The sequence below is a fragment of the Ictalurus punctatus genome, chromosome 4 (genome assembly GCF_001660625.3).
Source record: "Ictalurus punctatus breed USDA103 chromosome 4, Coco_2.0, whole genome shotgun sequence".
Taxonomy (NCBI): Eukaryota; Metazoa; Chordata; class Actinopteri; order Siluriformes; family Ictaluridae; genus Ictalurus; species Ictalurus punctatus.
The window spans coordinates 3,072,501-3,091,525 of NC_071284.1; the positions used below are offsets into that span (position 1 = coordinate 3,072,501).

The 19,025-nt window shown below is 39.2% G+C and overlaps 1 protein-coding gene across 1 annotated transcript in view; it reads right to left on the minus strand.

Moving 5' to 3' along the window:
- Window positions 1-58: 58 nt before the first annotated feature.
- Window positions 59-19,025, minus strand: part of LOC124626669 (RNA-binding Raly-like protein) — a 71,803-nt gene continuing 52,836 nt past the window's right edge. The window contains exons 4-8 of the mRNA XM_047152546.2: window positions 13,498-13,658; window positions 11,903-12,016; window positions 8,725-8,879; window positions 5,500-5,553; window positions 59-2,610 (exon numbers count right to left, since the gene is read on the minus strand). Of these exons, the coding sequence (XP_047008502.1) occupies window positions 5,515-5,553; window positions 8,725-8,879; window positions 11,903-12,016; window positions 13,498-13,658 (469 nt within the window). The 3' untranslated portion in view covers window positions 59-2,610; window positions 5,500-5,514. The remainder of the gene's footprint in view (window positions 2,611-5,499; window positions 5,554-8,724; window positions 8,880-11,902; window positions 12,017-13,497; window positions 13,659-19,025) is intronic.

Consider the following 19,025-nt stretch of genomic DNA (forward strand, 5'->3'; position numbering starts at 1 on the left):
GGGAAGGAAGGAATGGAAGAAGAAAGAAAGAAAGAAAGAAAGAAAGAAAGAAAAAAACAGGGAATTAGGGAGAGGGAAGGAAGGAAGGACAGAAGAAAGAAAGAAAGAAAGAAAGAAAGAAAGAAAGAAAGAAAGAAAGAAAGAAAAACAGGGAATTAGGGAGAGGGAAGGAAGGAAGGACAGAAGAAAGAAAGAAAGAAAGAAAGAAAGAAAGAAAGAAAGAAAGAATGAAAGCAAGAAGGAAAGAAATTCATGTTCATGTGGCCAGTTCCCCCCTCCCCCCCAGATTCAGATTAAATAACTATTAATAATATCCAAAATGTAAAATCACAGATGTGATACAGCTGAGTGCAAAAGTTTGCACATCTTCAGAATAAAATGAATAATTGAACCTACAGCAAAATAAAGCCTGCTTGCAGAATATTCCTGACTGATTTTGCCTTGTGTTTTATTCACTCACGTAAAAGTTTGAACTTGTTGGAATTCTTCTGTGCTGTGTAGCTCAACTGTAAGACATTTTCCTTTTTTTTTAACCCAAACCTTTGCACCCAACTGTCACGCAAGCTGACACAGAAGACACAAAGGATCCTGGTGTAATGAGCAATAATAATATATCCTTTTTCTTTTCTTTTTCTTTTTATAATCCTAACACTATAACCAGAGCTGACAGAAGAAGAGCAGGCTCTCCAGGCTGTAACTCGTGATATTTAACCGAAGTCTTTGGCTGCTTTGCAGAATGCAGTTACTTTTGGGTTGATTTTTTTTTTTGTCTGCAGGTTTAGGGTTTTAGCTACATTGCAATTCATTATCAATAAACTAAAATATGCTGCAGCTGCCAGGTGAGGGGTCTGCAGTCATATTCCCTCCTAATCCCTTTATCAGGGCTAGTTCTGTTAGCTACATCAGCAGGTCTCAAACTACAAGGGCAAGGAGGACAGAGAAAGAAAGAAAGAAAGAAGGGAGGAGGAAGGAAGGGGACAAGAAAGAAACGGTGGAGAAATAAAGAAAGGAAGAAAGAAAGAAAGAAAGCAGGGCAGTAAGGAGAAGGAAAGAAAGAAGGACAAAAAGGATTCAGGAAAGGAGAGAGAATGAAGGAAGGAAGGGGAAACAAAGAAAGAAAGACAGAAGCAGGGAAGTAGGAAGAATGAAGGAAGGAATGAGAAAGGAAGGAAGAAAGAAAGAAAGAAAGAAAAAAAGAAGGAAGGAAGGAAGGAAGGAAGGAAGGAAGTGGGCAAATCAGAAAGAGTGGAGAAAGAAAGAAAGAAAGAAAGAAAGAAAGCAGGGAAGTAGGGAGAAGGAAGGAAGGAAGGAGGAAGGAAGGAAGAAAGAAAGAAAGCAGGGAAGTAGGGAGAAGGAAGGAAGGAAAGAAGGAAGGACAAAAGGAATTCAGGGAAGTAGAGTGAATGAATGAAGGAAGGAGGAAGGAAGGAAGAAAGAAAGAAAGCAGGGAAGTAGGGAGAAGGAAGGAAGGAAGGAGAAAGGAAGAAAGAGAGAAAATCTAAAAGAACCAGAAAATCTGCTAGGAGTTTAAAAATTGTACGTTATTAAACACTATTTAATAAAAAAAAAAAAAGCTAAATAAACTCTGAGAGCTGCAGAGCTACATTACTGCATGATGTGTTATTATGCTCTTATGTATTATGATATTATATTATATTCTGTAGCTTTATGACCGTATCTAATAGTAAATAAGGAGACCGCGGATTAGGGAAACAGTTTTAATACCTCTTTGTTAAACGCATATTTAAACATCATCATGATCTTGGAGCAGTGTCCAAGGCTTGGGAAGTGTAGATTTTGAGTTTTATGATATCGGGCTCTTTTTAGGTCGGCTTATTTTTGTCACACCGACCTGGCAACCCGGCATGAAGAGCTAGAGAAGACAGGAATATTGTAGCCTCTTAAATGTGGCTCTAAATCGTTGCCTTGTCACGGCAGTCAACCCGAACCATGTTCCACTTTTACACTATTCTCCCTCCATCACTAGGGGTGCTATTGAATCAGTGGCTCGCTGCCTTCCGTTCACATTGTCACGTGATCCGCCTGTATCGTCCATCCCACGGAATACTAATAAAATACTTTAAACTGAAATCCCGTTTGCCTTTCCGACTGCATTACAATTGCACCACTAAGATACATTTATTTATTAAACATGAGAATGAGAAATATTAAACCTGCACACATTAAGCAGGTGGTAGAGACATTACATAAAGGCTTAACATTTAGCTGAAAAGCTGATTTATCAGGATATGCAGTAATGGCCAGAAGAATTATAAAGACCTTTTAAAATTCCTAGAATAAAAAAAAGCAACAACATTGAAATGACACGCAATACAATTTAATAAAGTTCTAGGAGTCGTAAGGAGAACGGGAGAACCTGTAATGACACCTGACACTACAAACAGGATCGACAGCCAATACACGTACGTGCTATAAAGAACAAACTAAATGTAAATCTCACAACTTCCAACTTTACTGATGAGACCCAAGATTATTTATACAGTATATGCTGCATGTGCTGTGTCGTGAGCTGTCGGCATGGAGACAGAGGTGGGCTCTTCTTCTGCATGCGAGGCTCTTCTGTCTCGCTACATCACTCAGCAGACCAGTCTGGAGACGACAGACATGGAACCGGATGTTAAAATCTTTACACAGCAAATACAACTTTACAGTTATTGAGTGCACCGAGAACAATTTCTACCGAATTATCTATAAACCTATGAGAAAACAATGCCAAGTAAGTAATAAGAAGGTGTATTTAGTAATATAAGAGTCTGTTATTTCTTTATTTTCCCATTTTCACGCCAGCTCTCACCTATCTCATGATAGCTTTCCAACCGGAAAGTAGCGAACGCTTCCTCTGAGACATGAGAATCAGCCAACCGCATCTTTTCAAACTGCAGCTCTTGCTGTGTCACGTTTAAGCAATATCGCACAAGCAAGAGTACAGTTATACTGGATCGGATATCGGCACAGCTCTTAGCGTGAAATCGTGACAGTTTTATAACAAAGAAATGCGTATTGAGTAGTGAATGTGTTTGTACTAAATATAAGCACTCTCGGAACGCTGCTCGTCCAATCAAATTAGTGGACCAGAACTAACTGTTGTATGCTACAGCATAACACACGTGTGCTGTCCGCACTCTTGCGCATACATGATCTCACAGATGCCCAAAACTGGCCTCCAGTTTTGTACAAAACGTCCTGTTCCTCTGAAAACCCTGTGTACTACGTAAGCTTTACATACGTTTACGGTATCTGCCCTTACTACTGAAGCACTCTGTAGTTCCTTCCGGGATTTTTCTCCAGGATGAAGAAAGAGCTAGATGAAGGTTTAATTAAAGAGGCAGCAGGAGAACCATCAAGCAACATGGTGCAATAGTTTCATCTAGAGTTTATCAAAGCATGCACTAGTTTCTCAGCATTATTTTGCAGGGATTGTATAGGTCTCATTTTAGCTATACTTACGGTATGAAATGATAATATTATTACAGTGCACTAAGATCGAGCTCTAGGGTGTAAACAGCAACCGCACTACGGTCGGTAACCTCAGTATTCTTGTTTTATCAGAGAATTTATGCCGTTTTGGGTAGCTGAGCTGCAGAATCTGTGCAAACTGAGAGAAAAGTATCATTGTAATAATATAAGAAGTAACCTGAGAACGAAGAACTTTGAGAACTTAGAAATTAGTACCTATGCATTAGTTTCATTAAGCTAACGAGCTGTTAATTGAGTTCATTATCTCCAGAACCATTCAAAACTTTATCTTTTAAAAAAAAACAAAACCTGCTGATGAAATAATACGCCCCCTGTTTTCCAACGCCTAGGACTGAATATGAGCAGAAGAGAGACGTACGCGAGAAGACCCAAACCCGGCCTCCGGGCTAAACAGTGATGCAAAAATGCAGCTACAGATCATTAGTATATAATTAGCTTAATTAACAGCTTGTAAGTTTCTATGTTACTTTATTTTATGAGCCAACCTACTTTTCAGTTCATTGCCACCGGAATAACCAGCAGTTTGTATAAAGTTAATGGTGTATAAACAATTAAGAATAAATAAACATTAGTGAAACAGTGATTTAATGGCTTTTTGCTTAATATTTTATAGTAACTAGTGCATCTGTTAAAGGATAGCTGACCAATGTCCTGAGTATTGCTAATGAGGCCAGTTTCGGATGGAAAGAAACTGTTTTTGTGGTTTTGGTCTTGATGGACCGCAGGTTCTTGCCAGAGGGGAGTCCCTCGAAAGGTTTGTGTCTAGGGTGAGAGGGGTCAGCCACAATCTTAACTGCCAGCTTCAGGGTCCTGGAAGTGTACAGGTCATGAAAGGGTGGCAGATTGCCGCCAATCACCTTCTCAGCAGAGCGAGTGACATGTTGGAGTTCATCTTTGTCCTTGGCAGCTGCAGCAGCGTACCAGATGGTGATGGAGGAGGTGAGTATGGACTGAATGATGGATGTGCCATCATCGTTTTTGATAGGTTGAACTTCTTCAGCTGCTGCAGGAAGTACATCCTCTGGTGTGCTTTTTTAATCAGAGAGTTGATGTTTAGCTCCCACTTGAGGTCCTGGGTGATGATTGTTCCCAGGAAGCGTAAGGAGTCCACGGTATCGACTGGGAAGTCACACGGGATGTTGGGGGCAGGTGGGTCTGGGTTCTTCCTGAAGTCTTCCAACATCTCAACTATTTTCACAGTGTTGAGCTACAGGTTGTTCTGACTGCACCCGGTCATCAGATGGTCAATCTCCCACCTGTAGGCAGACTCATCCTCCTCAGAGATGAGCTCAATAGGGTGGTGTCGTCCGCAAACTTCAGCAGTTTGACGAACTGGTGACTGGAGGTGCAGCTGTTGGTGTAGGGAGAGAAGAGTAGAGGAGAAAGAATACAGCCTTAGGGTTGGGGGAACCAGTACTGATGGTCCGGGAGTCAGAGACATGTTTTCCTGGTCTCACATGCTGCCTCCTGTCAGACAGGAAGTCTATGATGCACCTGCAGGTGGAACAAGGCACACCCAGCTGGGAAAGCTTGTCCTGTAGCAGAGCTGGGACGATTGTGTTGAAAGCACAGCTGAAATCCACAAACAGGATCCTGGCGTAGGTTCCTGAGGAGTCCAGGTGCGGGAGGATGAAGTGGAGGGCCATGTTAACTGCATCATCTACAGACCTGTTGGCTCTGTAGGCAAACTGCAGAGGGTCCTGTGATCCTGGGCTTTTTGGGGACAGGTATAATAGTGTTGGTCTTGAAGCAGGCTGGCACGTGGCATATCTCCAGTGAAGTGTTCAAGATGTCTGTATCACATGCTGTTATCATTGAATTTATAGCAGCACTTTCTCATAAAGTTAACCAGACCAAAAAATTGCAGCTTGTCATGTTACCGAGAAACAGCAAAGCACAAAGTCCTCTGTCCTGCAGACTTTCCAGTGGAAGAAACCTTAACAGTCCCCCCAGAAAATTCATCAACAACAAAATGAATCGATTTGAACTCATTTTCATTACCTGAGTTGTGCCTCTTTACATTTCGTCCTCCATGTCAGAGTTGTGGTCATTTATCTGGAGTAGAGAGAAACACAGAGACTCTTTAGAACCGATACTTCAACGCATAGCTGTAATATGTTCATACTGAAGTTGTCGTGAAGAGAGCACGGCGCACTACATGGTGCTCTAAGTGTATGAGAAGTGAGTCGTTTTATTCGATCTCAGATCAGTCATTTTCCCAGCAGCGCTGCCTAATGGCTGGGAATGAAGTCACGCTGGGATGACAGAGAGAGACAAGTCAGCTCTCGCTAAGCTTCTCCGCTCTAACATATGGGCTCTCGCTAAGAGAGAAGGAGATCTCATCATTTATGGAGGAGCACAACTAGAACGGAAAACAGTTGGAAAACAAAAAGAGCCGGAGGAAATGAGATATGTGGCACTACTTAATTACGTAGAGGTGTACATGTAGAACATCTGATTGGATCTTTGGTGCAAAAATGGTACCACTGCATAGGTTTCATGGAGTATCGGCACTCTATAGTTCCTGATACTGTAGGGATTTAGTCGTAATACTGGCAACACTGCAATGATCATTTAAAACAATACCAGCTAGATGTGACTCGTTATTTATGCATGAACTGCAATGATTTGATGCGATCTGAAGTCAGAGGTCACCAACCTTCTTCCTGGAGATCTACCTCAATGAAGCTCCAGCTATAATCGTGCCCACCTGACCATCTAATCATTGCCTTAGGAAGTTCTTAATCAACTAAAACAGGTATGTTAGATTTTGGTTGGAGATGAAACCTGCAGGAAGCTAGATCTCAAGGAGGAGGGTCGGTGACCACTGCTGTAAAGCATATAATATGTAAGCGGAACCAGACTAAATGTCAGAAACCAAGCCGGGATAGAACAATGAGTGAGAGAGAGAGTATGAGAGAGAGAGAGAGGTAGACTTATATTTAAAGTTACCTGAAAAACTCATTGAGTTCATTGAAACTCAGGTACGATTAGAAAAGACGATCTTTGCATGATTAACAGTTCTACTTGGAACATTTATTGTACATAGAGTCCATAGTCCCATTAACGGTTCCTCCAGAGGGGCGAAGTAAGGAACTGTTGTTTTTAGAAGCTTTTATAAAAGTGCACTTTAAACTCCCATTAATATGTTTGTGGTAATTAACTTCATTAATATTTACACCCAGAGACCAGAGTTGAGCTGATTATCAACATTGTAGCAACTTGATCGATGCAATTTGATTCATGCTCATTTATGTGGTTAGAGCCGAAGTGCAAGCGTTAACTGTTTAGTTAACAAGCATTAAGCCGAAGTAAGCCAAACGTACCTTGTTGCATTGTTAACATTACTGATAGTTTATTAATGCTAAAGCTCATGAAGTAAATATTAGAATGTTTGCTTTCAGCTCATTTGTATAATAATCAAAGAAGATGAAAATGCTTTTTAAAAAATGTGCTCTCGTGCTTTTATGTCATATTGCAATTAACAGCAAAAAAAACCCAGACAAAAAAAAACAAACAAACCTGATATGCTTTATTTTCCTTCACCTGATTATTATTATTTGTTTTTCACATTTAAAGGAAAGAGCTTGCTTTAAAGGGGATGCTCTAGAGATTATAAAACTACTCCTTCTCCATCACCTCAACTCAATTTACACAAATGAACCAGTTCAAAAGTTTCCATACTGTACGCTTGATTATTAACACCGTGTGTCGTTACCTGGATGATCAACGACTGTGTTTATGTTTTGTGAGAGTTCTTCACGAGTCCCTTGTTTGCCTGAGCAGTTAAACAACCCACCGTTCTTCAGAAAAATCCTCCAGGTCCTGCACGTTCTTTACTTTTCCAGCATCTTCTGCATATTTGACTCCTTTCCAACAGACTATATGATGCTGAGATCCGTCTTTTCACACCGAAGACAACCGAGGGACTCGTACACGACTATTACAAAAGGTGCACACGTTCACCGATGCTCAAGAATGCAACACGGTACATTAAGAGCCAGGGGGGTGTAAACTTTTGAGCACGACGATCGGTGTAAATTATTATTTTGTTTAAGGATCTTCTTTTTTTTTTCTTCTTCCATATAGTACTACCCTTCAGAAGCTACATAAGATATTTACATGTTTCCCAGAAGACAAAAAAAAAACAAAACACCGATCATCCCGTTCAAAAGTTTACACCCCCCGGCTCTTAATATATGTAAACTTACTCTTAGTGTATGTAAACTCATGAACTCAACTGTATGCTTTTAAATAACAGTAGTTTTACACGAGTGGGATTTTTTTTTCTAAAAGTAAGTGCCGGTTGTCGATGTGAGGAGGCTGATTTCTACTGCATTTCACACCCATGAAACAAAAACATTACCTAGTGAGGGTAGTGATTTTTTTGGGGAAAAAAAAAAGCTCTTGGTTATATTAACAAAGCAGCAGAGTAATTACGGCTTTGCTATTGTGCGCAGGAAACACGGAAGGGGGGTAAACGTACTTCATTTGTCACTGCCACCAGGTAGAGGACCAAGGTAATTACACATAATTGTAATGTGGCTTCTGGAATAATAGTTGTGTCTATATATAGTTGTCTCTATATAAGGCTCTGAAAAGGCTTGACAGCAAAAGTGCTCTCTGCACTGGCTTTTCTTCCCAATAAGTACCTTAACCGTGCTTTTGTGTGTGTGTGTGTGTGTGTGTGTGTGGGTGGGTGTGTAGGTATGTGTGTGTGTGCGGGTGTGTGGATGCAATCTAAGAATGAAAGAAAAATGTGCTAGCTTAGTGGAAATTTATGCTGCAACAAGCAAATCTGTCTCATGTGTCACACTAATAACGGCGTGATTAGATGGCTTTTCTGTTTGTTTTGTGAGGTGGTGGTGGGATGATATGTTTACTGAGGATACAGAACTCCACTGTGAATTATTTCAGTGTGAGACTTCCATGTTTTGGCTCTTTTAGCTGGAGAAATTTTGTCTGTCGGAAGCAGGCATAGTTTTGCATTTAACGCATTTATCAGCTGTCACTGCGATTCGCCACGCTCACATTCCTCATTGTGCTTATCTCATTTCTGCCACGTTCTCAACAAGGGCACACAAGCATGCACACACACACACACACACACACACACACACACACACGCATTGTCCTCTTTAAATCCATTGATTACTGTTTGGTTATCTTTAGAGACGCAGAAGCAGGGTATGTGCTTGTGAATTTAGATTAAATAAAGCTTGTCACCATGTGCAGCTCGTCGTCGCTGGCCTCTCCCAGCTCAGGAGTGTCTCTCCGGGCACAGCGGCGTGGGCTGGGGGTTCTGGGAGATCCCTCTCGACTGCTGGTTGATGGGTGGTACGGTGAACCGCCTGAGCTTCCACCATGAGAAAATGGAGAACCTGCAGCACATAAAGACAGATTTAAGCCTTAACAGAGTGCAATGCTGTTGTAAAAAACTGAAATGCTACAGTTGAGTAAATGCTTGCACTCCCCATGGTTTCAGAATGGAAAAAGGGAAAATTAATTTTTCATCGTGGTGGATCCGGAACCAATCCCAGGAACACTCGACATGATGCAGATAAACAGCCTGAGTGAGGTGGCAGTCCAGTACATTGCAGGTTACCATGCACACACACATTCCCACCTAGGGGCAATTTAGCATAGCTAAACCACCTATTGAGATGTTGTTAGGAGTTTGGAAGAAACCCACAGGGAGATCTGTCTCATCGCTACCTGCTGCACCACCATGTCACTCAAAAAAGACACATGTACATCTATTTCACTACATGCCTACATGATCATAGAATTCCAAGACATGCCAAAGCCACAACATAAGACGAAACCAACAGAACATACCCAAGAAGGTGGACTGAGTAGCCAAAAGAAGTTATAAAGGCACATTCGGAAACTTTTAACTGCTATGATCACATTTGCTTTCCTATCAATATCTTACCATACACTATATGACAACTTTTATTTGTAAAACGTAAAACCTTATTGGTATAAATGACATTTGCCTTCCTCAGTTTGTGCAAAAGGTACGCAAACTTTTGCACCTGACTGTACGTCCATGACCGAGTTGCTCTCAAGACTGAGTATTCAAAAAGATACAGAAATCATGTTCCATTCATTATGAGGTGATATAGATTTGAGTTATTTAAATAATACATACTTTTTAAATTGTATCAGTCACTTATTTACACCCGCCAGCTACCATCAGGAGGATCCACAAGCATGTGCTTCCATTTCTATACACTGTATATAGTTTACAGTGCGAATCAATGAGGAAAATGCTATACTGTGTGCTTTAAAATATCAAAAAGTTTTGTAATTGACTTTAAGTGCCACTAAATATTACTCAGGAGCATTTTCAGTAGTCTTAAATTGGTTCAGAACGACTCCATGAGAACGAGACAGCGCTCCCTGAAGTAAACCTTCATAAAGCCACAAAGCTGACAGTCATATTGGTTTTTCATCTATTCAAAAAAATCTATATATCACACCGAAAAAAAATTGCATTTTCCCTATCTTTCATCATTAAATGTAAGCCGTAGAGATTTGGATAGGTTTTTTTTTTTTTTTTTTTTTTTGACTAATCTCTGGTAAACTGATCGAGCAACGAAGCCCCTCAGTGCACTCACGTTACTGACTCAGACACATCGATCGCTCATCATCAGCAAAGCTGTAATTAAAGCAGGGATGGATTAGACAGAACTAAAGACATGTGGTGAAGAAAAGAGAGAGAGAGAGAGAGCCTTGGAGAAACTGAGCTGTCCATCAGAGATTAGAGAAAGAAGACTGAACGTACTGTATAAATGAACACAAACGCACACGTGGGCCGGTTTCACAAACTGCGCATCATTTCTCACCGCCTCAGATCCTTGATTTAATTAACAGATCGGAAGCAGTTATTTTAGAGCCTTAAACTCAGCTATTTATCTTAAAGCATATTATTCAGCAACTTCAATGAATTATTGAGTAACTACAGTGTAATTAATAGGCATGGTGAGAATGAGGAATGCAAATCTGGACCTGCTGACAGCTCCTTTAATGTTTATAATAATGAGTCTTCATTTCTCACATATACATTACAGCACAGTGAAATTCTTTTCTTCGGATACCCCAGCATGTTAGGAAGTTGGGGTCAGGGTGCAGCCATGATGCAGCGCCCCTGGAGCAGAGAGGGTTAAGGGCCTTGCCCAAGGGCCCAAAAGTGAGAGCTTTGCAGTGCTGGGGCTTGAACCCCCAACCTTCTGATCAGTAACCCAGAGCCTTAACCGCCAAGCCACCACTGCCCCAGTTAAAAATATTGACAAATCTGATATGTGGAAATCTGTATATATGGAAATCTGATAATAGGGCCACAGATGATATATGCTGTCATATATTAATGTCTGTCATTACAACGTTTAAAATAGTCTATTGTCGAATATGATTACATTAACAATAATTAAATGACGATCGAATAGATTATATGGTCATTGAATTGAAATAAAATGATGACTGGCAAGTAAGTTACTTTTACGTAGCTCTTTACGTCTACAACTGTGTTTTCTCTGCTAACACTTTCATTCTGGCAGATTTTTAATTCGATAAACGACAACCTGTGACTATATCACAATAATAACTGAAATCTGTATTAATCCTCTGGGATTTAAACCAATAAAATAGATATACAACAGCCATTGTTCTGTTCATACGCTAATCTTTGATCATTATGTTGCTTAGCAACCAAAGCTTACTGTTAACAGGCAACTTCGCATGGCAGAATTTTTTTTTATATATATATTATTACTAATAAATTTAATCACTTACCAAAAATACAGAACATTACAGAAGGTTTACGGTTAGGCTTAAGGGTGAGGTTAGTATCAGAACCTTTTCTTACATCTTAATTTGTATAAAAGTAAACCTCAGCATCCTTATTAAATTAAATTCATACAGATATAAGAGATAAGAAATGGGTTTTTTTCTTCATTAAAATAGCTAATTGTAGCAACAACAACAAAAAAAAAAGATAATACAAATGGATTGAATTGGTTATTTCAATATCATTTCAATATACTCTTTTGAGATGGGTCTAAATACAAGTAAAAGCTTATATTTATACTCAGGTAAAGTATAAATCTCATATTTAAGTATGGTAACAAAGTTATTGAAGGGATAATATTAAATCCCACTTGGTATGTGTATGTGTATATGGTTGTAATGGCAAAAAAAAAAAAAAAAATTGCAGTCACAATGAGGTGGTAAAGCTCACGGCCTCTTTATAGAGATTAACACTAGGGGGCAACATAAGCCCAACTGCTTCATTTCACACCAGTCCAAGTCTATATTTTTTTTTTTCTTGTAAACTTATTAAAGGATCAGAGGGAAAAAAAGAGGTTCAGAGAGTTCACAGTTGTAGCTGGAAACGACTGACCTGTGTGCTCCTGCCTTTGTCTGTCCATCCTGTCCAGACTGTCAAGCAGGCCATCAATCTGAACCTTTATCATCGTCAACTCTCTCTTTATGGTCTGCAGCTCCTCCATTTTCACTGCAGAGACATATTGAGATAGAGATAGAGATAGAGATAGAGACGGAGAATTCCCACTTCACACCAAAGGTTAGAATGAAAGTAAAAAAAAAAAAAAAAATCTGCCCATAAAAACAGCTTTTTTTGTGTGAAATATTGACTGGGCTTGAGATGGAAGCAGATGCTATCGCTTCATTTGTAGAGGCTACTTCAAACAACTGCACGCACAAATCACTCTGGAGAGTCTCTTTTAGTTCCCTTGAACCCCAGATTCAATCTAAACCCTCTTTCAGAGCATCTATGCCAGTGTAAAAGTCACGATTTAATAAACAGGTTGGAGAATGAACAACAAAGACATAAATGAGACAGTGTGATAGAAATAAAATTATAGAGTGATACACTGAACAAGCCATCATTTGGAACCCCGGAGCTCTGAGACGCTGAGGTGACCCGAGACCCGCTGAGGTGCTAATAGCATGTTCTGAACACTCTCTTATTCTTTCTGCTCTGTTAATTTGGTGTAATGGCATGCTCTGATAGGGCCGTCTCCATTAAAGGAGGAAAGGCTACGGAGAAGAGGCTTTTAATAAAGTAGCATCTGGAGGCTCTCCTGAGACCTGCTGATTACTCAACTGAAATCAAACACACAGAGAACAAGCCGTACACTAAAGGACTAAAGGACTTTGAATGGGTTTTGAATGGTAAGAAAGATTCCGGTTTTCCTGTAACATGATGAGCTTTTTCAAGAGAGCAAGAACTAACTTGTTTCGTGGATTGTCTCACATCATTAAACGTAACTATAAATGGATAAAATGTACGTAATGTTTTTTAATAAATAAATAAATAAGTTAGCCTTGGCAAATTGCTGTGGTATAAGGAGAATAAAACACTTCAGGGAATGCAGTTAAGGTCTAGAGTGGAGACAATCTCACATCACACAACGCACTATCTAACCTTCTAACACCTAATACCTCTTCTCACAGGTTGTTCTTACAGGTTTCCTTAGTGACGTCAACACACTGTAGCCTATAAATTCTGCGTAGTTAAAATGAGTCCATTAACCGGAATATTAATGTTAAATTTACATGTTGTGGTTTTTGCTTCTTGCTTTAATCAACCCTGAATTTAGGTCTGACATTAGTATTTTTTGTTATTATTTGTGCAGGCAATACAAGCCAAGCACATTGCTAAGGAAATTTACATTTACATTTATCCAGAGCAAGTTATGTTGATCTCATTTAAACAACTGCGCAGTCGAGGGCCTTGCTCAAGGGCCCATCAGCGGCAGAGCCGGGATTTGAACTCACGACCTTCCGATCAGTATCGTGTTGAAATATTTCTAGCATGTGTTTGTTGTGTTGTGGAAACTTTGCAACCAAGACTTTATTATCTCTCTGACGTTAGCATGCGACTGAAACGTGTAGACCTGGGAACAGCTGCTGAGAAGACGACAGGTTGGGTCTGGGATGTGTATATGTGCAGTTGAGTGTGTGTTCACGTACACTTGGCTCTGCTGGATGAGTGGGGTCTGGAGGAGCTCTTGGAGGACGAGCGGTCTCGGCTGCGTCTCTGCCTGGAAGAAGACGAGCGTGCTTTCTTGGCCAGGCTGGAACTGTGGGGCAGCGCAGGCATCGCCGACGGGACACGCTGGTAATCAAACACCCTGAAGAACACGAACGCATGCTACAATTACCTCAACTTTTATCTAGAAACACACACACACACATTCACACACACACAGCACAATTATAGTACATCTACACAGTAAAAACAACATGTATAGACAGCATGAAAGACCTCCGTAATGCATTACAGGATTTCTTTTAGTATATTTAAATCAATTTTTTAAATGCTAATCATCCAGTGTTAGACTTTCTCAGGATTTCTAAGTCATAGTCATAATCTTTACTAGCTAGCTAACACCAGCAGGATTTCTGAGAGAATTTTAGCCCATATTTAGAAAGCTGTACAACATTCCATGTTAAAGCTAGTCTGCTAGTTAAAAGTCTGCACTGTTAGCCTCACACCTACCATGAGATAATCCGACAGGACTTCACAGAATATTCATATTCATATATACATTTTCACAACTCTTACTGCCAACACTAGCCAGCTATCACTGACAGGATTTCTGAGAAGATATAAATGTTTATAATCTTCACTGTTATTGCTAGCTTTATGACTAAAATGAGCAAACCTTTCCAGTTAGCAAAGGTTAACCTCACAGGATTGCTAGCTAGATTCATAAATGTTACTTATTTGCTACGGCTAATGCTAGCCAACCTGACATGATTTCTGACATGATATATATATATAATTTTATTTTATTTTATTTTTTTACTGCTAATGCTAGCCAACTAACGAGTAAGCTAACCCGATAAGATTTCTGAGAGGATTTTATTTCAGATTCATAAATGTTCAATATTTTTTCCTGCTATCGCCAGTCATGAACTAATAAGCCAACATGTCAGGCTGTCTGAGAGAATTTTATGCCGTATTCATAAAGGTTCGTTGATTCTCCTGCTAACCCTAGCATAATAATAAGATACCTTAATATTAATAACCTAATAATAAGCGAGAGAGAGAGAGAGAGAGAGAGAGAGAGAGAGAGAGAGAGAGAGTTTTTATGACTTGTTCACTATTGCTAACAAGCTAGTTAATAAGCAAACCTAACAGGATTTCTGAAAGATGTTTATTCACTGCTAAAACAGGTTATATAAGTAACATGAGCCAATTTGATATCTTAAAGATTAAAAAAAAAAAAAAAACAACAAATTAATAAAACTAGGCCAACTCTGAAATATTTCAATTACTTAAATAAAGGAATTCCCTTTCATTTTTTTTTAATAATGATTCATTAATGCATTAATTTTGCTTCTGCATAAGGTTCCATGTGAGTGCACTATCACGGCGTTTCAGCATCCGTCTCAGAGTGTTTGCATTTCCATTTGTGTGTGTGTGTGTGTGTGTGTGTGTGTGTGTGTAGTTCACCAGCATGGAAGTGTTTGCATTACAAAACAGAAGAAAACAGCCAGTTGGAGAAGAGATTCCTGACACCTGGAGAATGTTCCAGAGGACGATACTAGAATTCCCCAAAACTACAGAAACTACAATGTTCTCTGGCAACAGTCCTCTATTGTACCCCAGTTTGAAAACTCTTCTCTTTCATCCACCAGCCTGCTCTCTGATCTTTTTTTTTCCTTCTCTCTCGAGGCACTCTTTCTTCCTTATGAACAGTGGTAAGAAGGTTTTATCTCCTACAAAATCAAATTGCAGCTGTCGAAGCCTATGAAAAGCTCAGTGGCGAAGACGATGACGGGAGATTTTAGGAGCTTGTGTTACTGATAGCAGCCATTATATCAGAGATAGAAAGAGGGTGTGAAAAAAAAAGAAAAAAGTTTTTAGGTGAAAGTTTTTACTCTTGGGGTCTTTTCCAATTTAATCTGTTCAAATATCAAGACAAAAAAAAAAACCCAGCCTGCTTTTTTGTATCATAACACATAGTAGATCAGTCTGTTGCGGCCAAATTTGATTGATTTTGCTGCGGCTTTTCTCAAAATTTGCGATGCAACTTGCAGAGTTTTTATTTTAATTAATAAATGAATTTAAAAAAAAATTTTTTTTTTTTTTTTTTTTTTTTTTTTTTTGGGGGGGGTAGTTATTTGTATAAAATTACTTGAATTGTCGAATTTGCAATTGCAGGAAATTGTTCTGCCCGCTCTTTCGCAGTGATGTTTGTCTGTAAATCAGACCTTTTAGCTGTACTCATGTTTGATGCACGTGAATCGAAGAGGGCTTTGGCTGAATGCGCGTTGTGATGATGTCACGTGACGCGTCTCGGCCCAAATCTATGGAGAATCTGTGGAAATTTTGAATAATCCTCCGACTATTGCCGAGTTTGCTTGATTTTGCGTTCATTTCTGTGATCGCAAAAATCACGAAATCCTGGGGGCCTAATGATAAATCTAAAAATCTCTAATAATAATAATAACAATAATAATAATAATAATAATAATAATAATATATCTAAAGTTAATAATAAACAGGTTGTTTAATGCCTTGTTAAATGTTTTCTACCCCCGGAAAGTTTCTCTGTAGCAGGACCAGTTACGTTTTTTATCATATTATCTTAAATATGCCCTCAAGTCTTTTATTCCTTACGTACGAAGACCAATTACAACGTTTGTTTGTTTTGCTTATGCGTCACTGTATAATATAACATAAAATACCCATTGCTATTTTGATTTGAAAGGGCGTCTACTATGAAGATGCTAAAATACTAAATTATCTTGATTTAATTCTGATTTTTTCTCATCACAACATAATCCCCATAGTTCCATTTATGTTACTCCAGAGTTTTGCTGACTTTATTCTTATTCTAAAATGTGTGTGTGTGTGTGTGTGTCGGGGGGGGGGGTGGGTGGGGGGGTGGGTGGGATTAAAATAAAAAACGAGTGTGTCTAATCTTCTCGACCGGTACTGTCTATATGGTTTATTTTTTTTTAAATGTCTTTCTACAGTTGCGTTGCAGGACATTTAAACACACTTGTCTCAGATTCCCCACCTGTACCTATCTTAATTACAGGCCCTCCGGGTGGTGAGGCACTTTACTGGCCATTACTTTTAATTACGTCTGTTAGAAAGCTGTTCGTCATCTTCAGGAGCGTGGATTAAAGCTGTGGTGACCAGGCCAGATTGTATCAGACTGTTGAGTGACAGCTGAAACAGTCTGCTGATTGCGAGTATATCAAGGAGACAGGATTAAGATGTGAGAAAGCCTTTAAGCTCATAATCCATGACTGAGCAGATAAAACAGAGTAAACAATTACACAATCCTTTGTTGCTTGGCAGCTCACTGAGACTTCATTTGCAAATGTAAGCGTGTTTATTTAGTTGTCCGGTGTCAACCTTCAGAGCCTTTACACTACTGTCGTTTATGGAATTAACCCTGTACGCTGAGGTTTCGGGCTTCAGTTTTTATCAAATGCAAAATGTTGGATTAAAATGATGCGCCTCAGAGCAGTCTGAAGATCTGTTTGGACTGGATTAGTTGGGCAATGTAATTATTACCGATCTATCTCTGGGATTTTTATCCATCACGTCAGTATTTTTTAATGCACTGAGCACTCCTGTGTTTTGAAAGATTAGACCGTTTATTTCGCTTTCTACAAAATAAGCAGTGGAAATAACTCCAGGTAATAAATATCACGTCTGAATTGACGTGTTGATAAAGATTCCATTATGTCCTGTGTGTAAAAAAGGCTTTGAGCTTGGAGGAGCCGGGGGTGGGGGGTGGGGGTGGGGGGGGCTGGACAGGGTGCTCTTCTCTATCATCTCCCACCGATATTAACCAGCACCAAGTGCTGCCCGAGATGAAAAGAATGCAGAACAACATAATATACATGCATCTGAGGGTTTCAGAGTAACTTTGCTTCATCACAGCACTGCATCGTTGATTGTTTTCATTTCCAATTCTCAAGCAGTACAATTATTTAAAAAAAAAAAAAAAATGTTTTCGTTCCTGACACTTTCCACGAGGGTTTAGAGTTTGGAGATTTTGGCTCTTTTCTCAGTAAATGAAATCACGTCGGTGGTAATTACACATCAGGTTTCAGAAATGCAGGTGCGTTGTTTAAATCCGAGCTTTGGAGTGACTGTTGGTTTGGTTTGTGATTTCGGCGTAGGCGTGGTAAATTGCAGAGAGAGCCACTCCAACAGCGAGTCCTGGGTTTCCCTAAAATAAAAGCAAGTGTAAAGTGGAGAGAGAAGAATACGGTCACACTAGGACATGGAAACGTTCTGAAACGTATCTGCAGGCCTCCACAGCTGCGACACGGCGATATCTGTCCAACTGCATGCGACTGTGTGCTCTTTAAAGCTGAAAGTGCTTTAGCTGCTCTGTTTTATACAAAGAACCGCGAGCTTTGATGTGCAGCTGGAAAGAAAAGGGATTCCTCACTGAGACAATCACTGTGGGTTTCCTCATATACCAGAGTTCTGCAGTCCTACCATAACCACTGTCACTTATAAACACACACACGCACACACACACGAGAGAGAGAGAGAGAGAGAGAGAGAGGCAGCCAGGCGCTTATCGCCAATCAGTGAGTCGCTGAATTAGCTCCTCACACCACACAGGCCTCCACTGTGACGGACTCGTTTTTCATGCTGTCAGCTTCCCCTCCTCCTCTTCCTCCTCCCTCACTCATCCTCCCTTCATCTCTCGCTCTAACTCATCTCAACTCATTCCCTCACTCTTTATCACTTTGCTTCACCCTCTCCTTTCCTTCTTTCTTCCTTTCTTTCTTTTTTTCTTTCTTCATTTCTTTCCTTCTTTAAATTATATCTACTTTCCTCTTTCTTTCTTCCTTCCTTTCTTTCTTTCCTTCTTTAAATTATATCTACTTTCCTCTTTCTTTCTTCCTTCCTTTCTTTCTTTCCTTCTTTAAATTATATCTACTTTCCTCTTTCTTTCTTTCTTTCTTTCTTTCTTTCTTTCTTTCTTTCTTTCTTTCTTTCTTTCTTTCAATTATATCTACTTTCCTCTTTCTTTCTTTCTTTCTTTCTTTCTTTCTTTCTTTCTTTCCTTCTTTAAATTATATCTACTTTCCTCTTTCTTTCTTTCTTTCTTTCTTTCCTTCTTTAAATTATATCTACTTTTCTCTTTCTTTCTTTCCTTCTTTAAATTATATCTACTTTTTCTTTCTTTCCTTCTTTAAATTATATCTACTTTTCTTTTTCTTTCTTTCTTTCTTTCTTTCTTTCTTTCTTTCTTTCTTTCTTTCTTTCTTTCTTTCTTTCTTTCCTTCTTTAAATTATATCTACTTTTGTCTTTCTTTCTTTCCTTCTTTCCTTATTTAAATTATATATACTTTTCTTTCTTTCTTTTCACGATTTTGCATTCCTTCTTTCTTTAAATTATATCTATTTTTTTCTTTCTTTCTTTCTTTCTTTCTTTCCTTTCTTTCCTTCTTTAAATTGTATCTACTTTTCTCTTTCTTTCTTTCTTTCAATAAAGAATATCTACTTT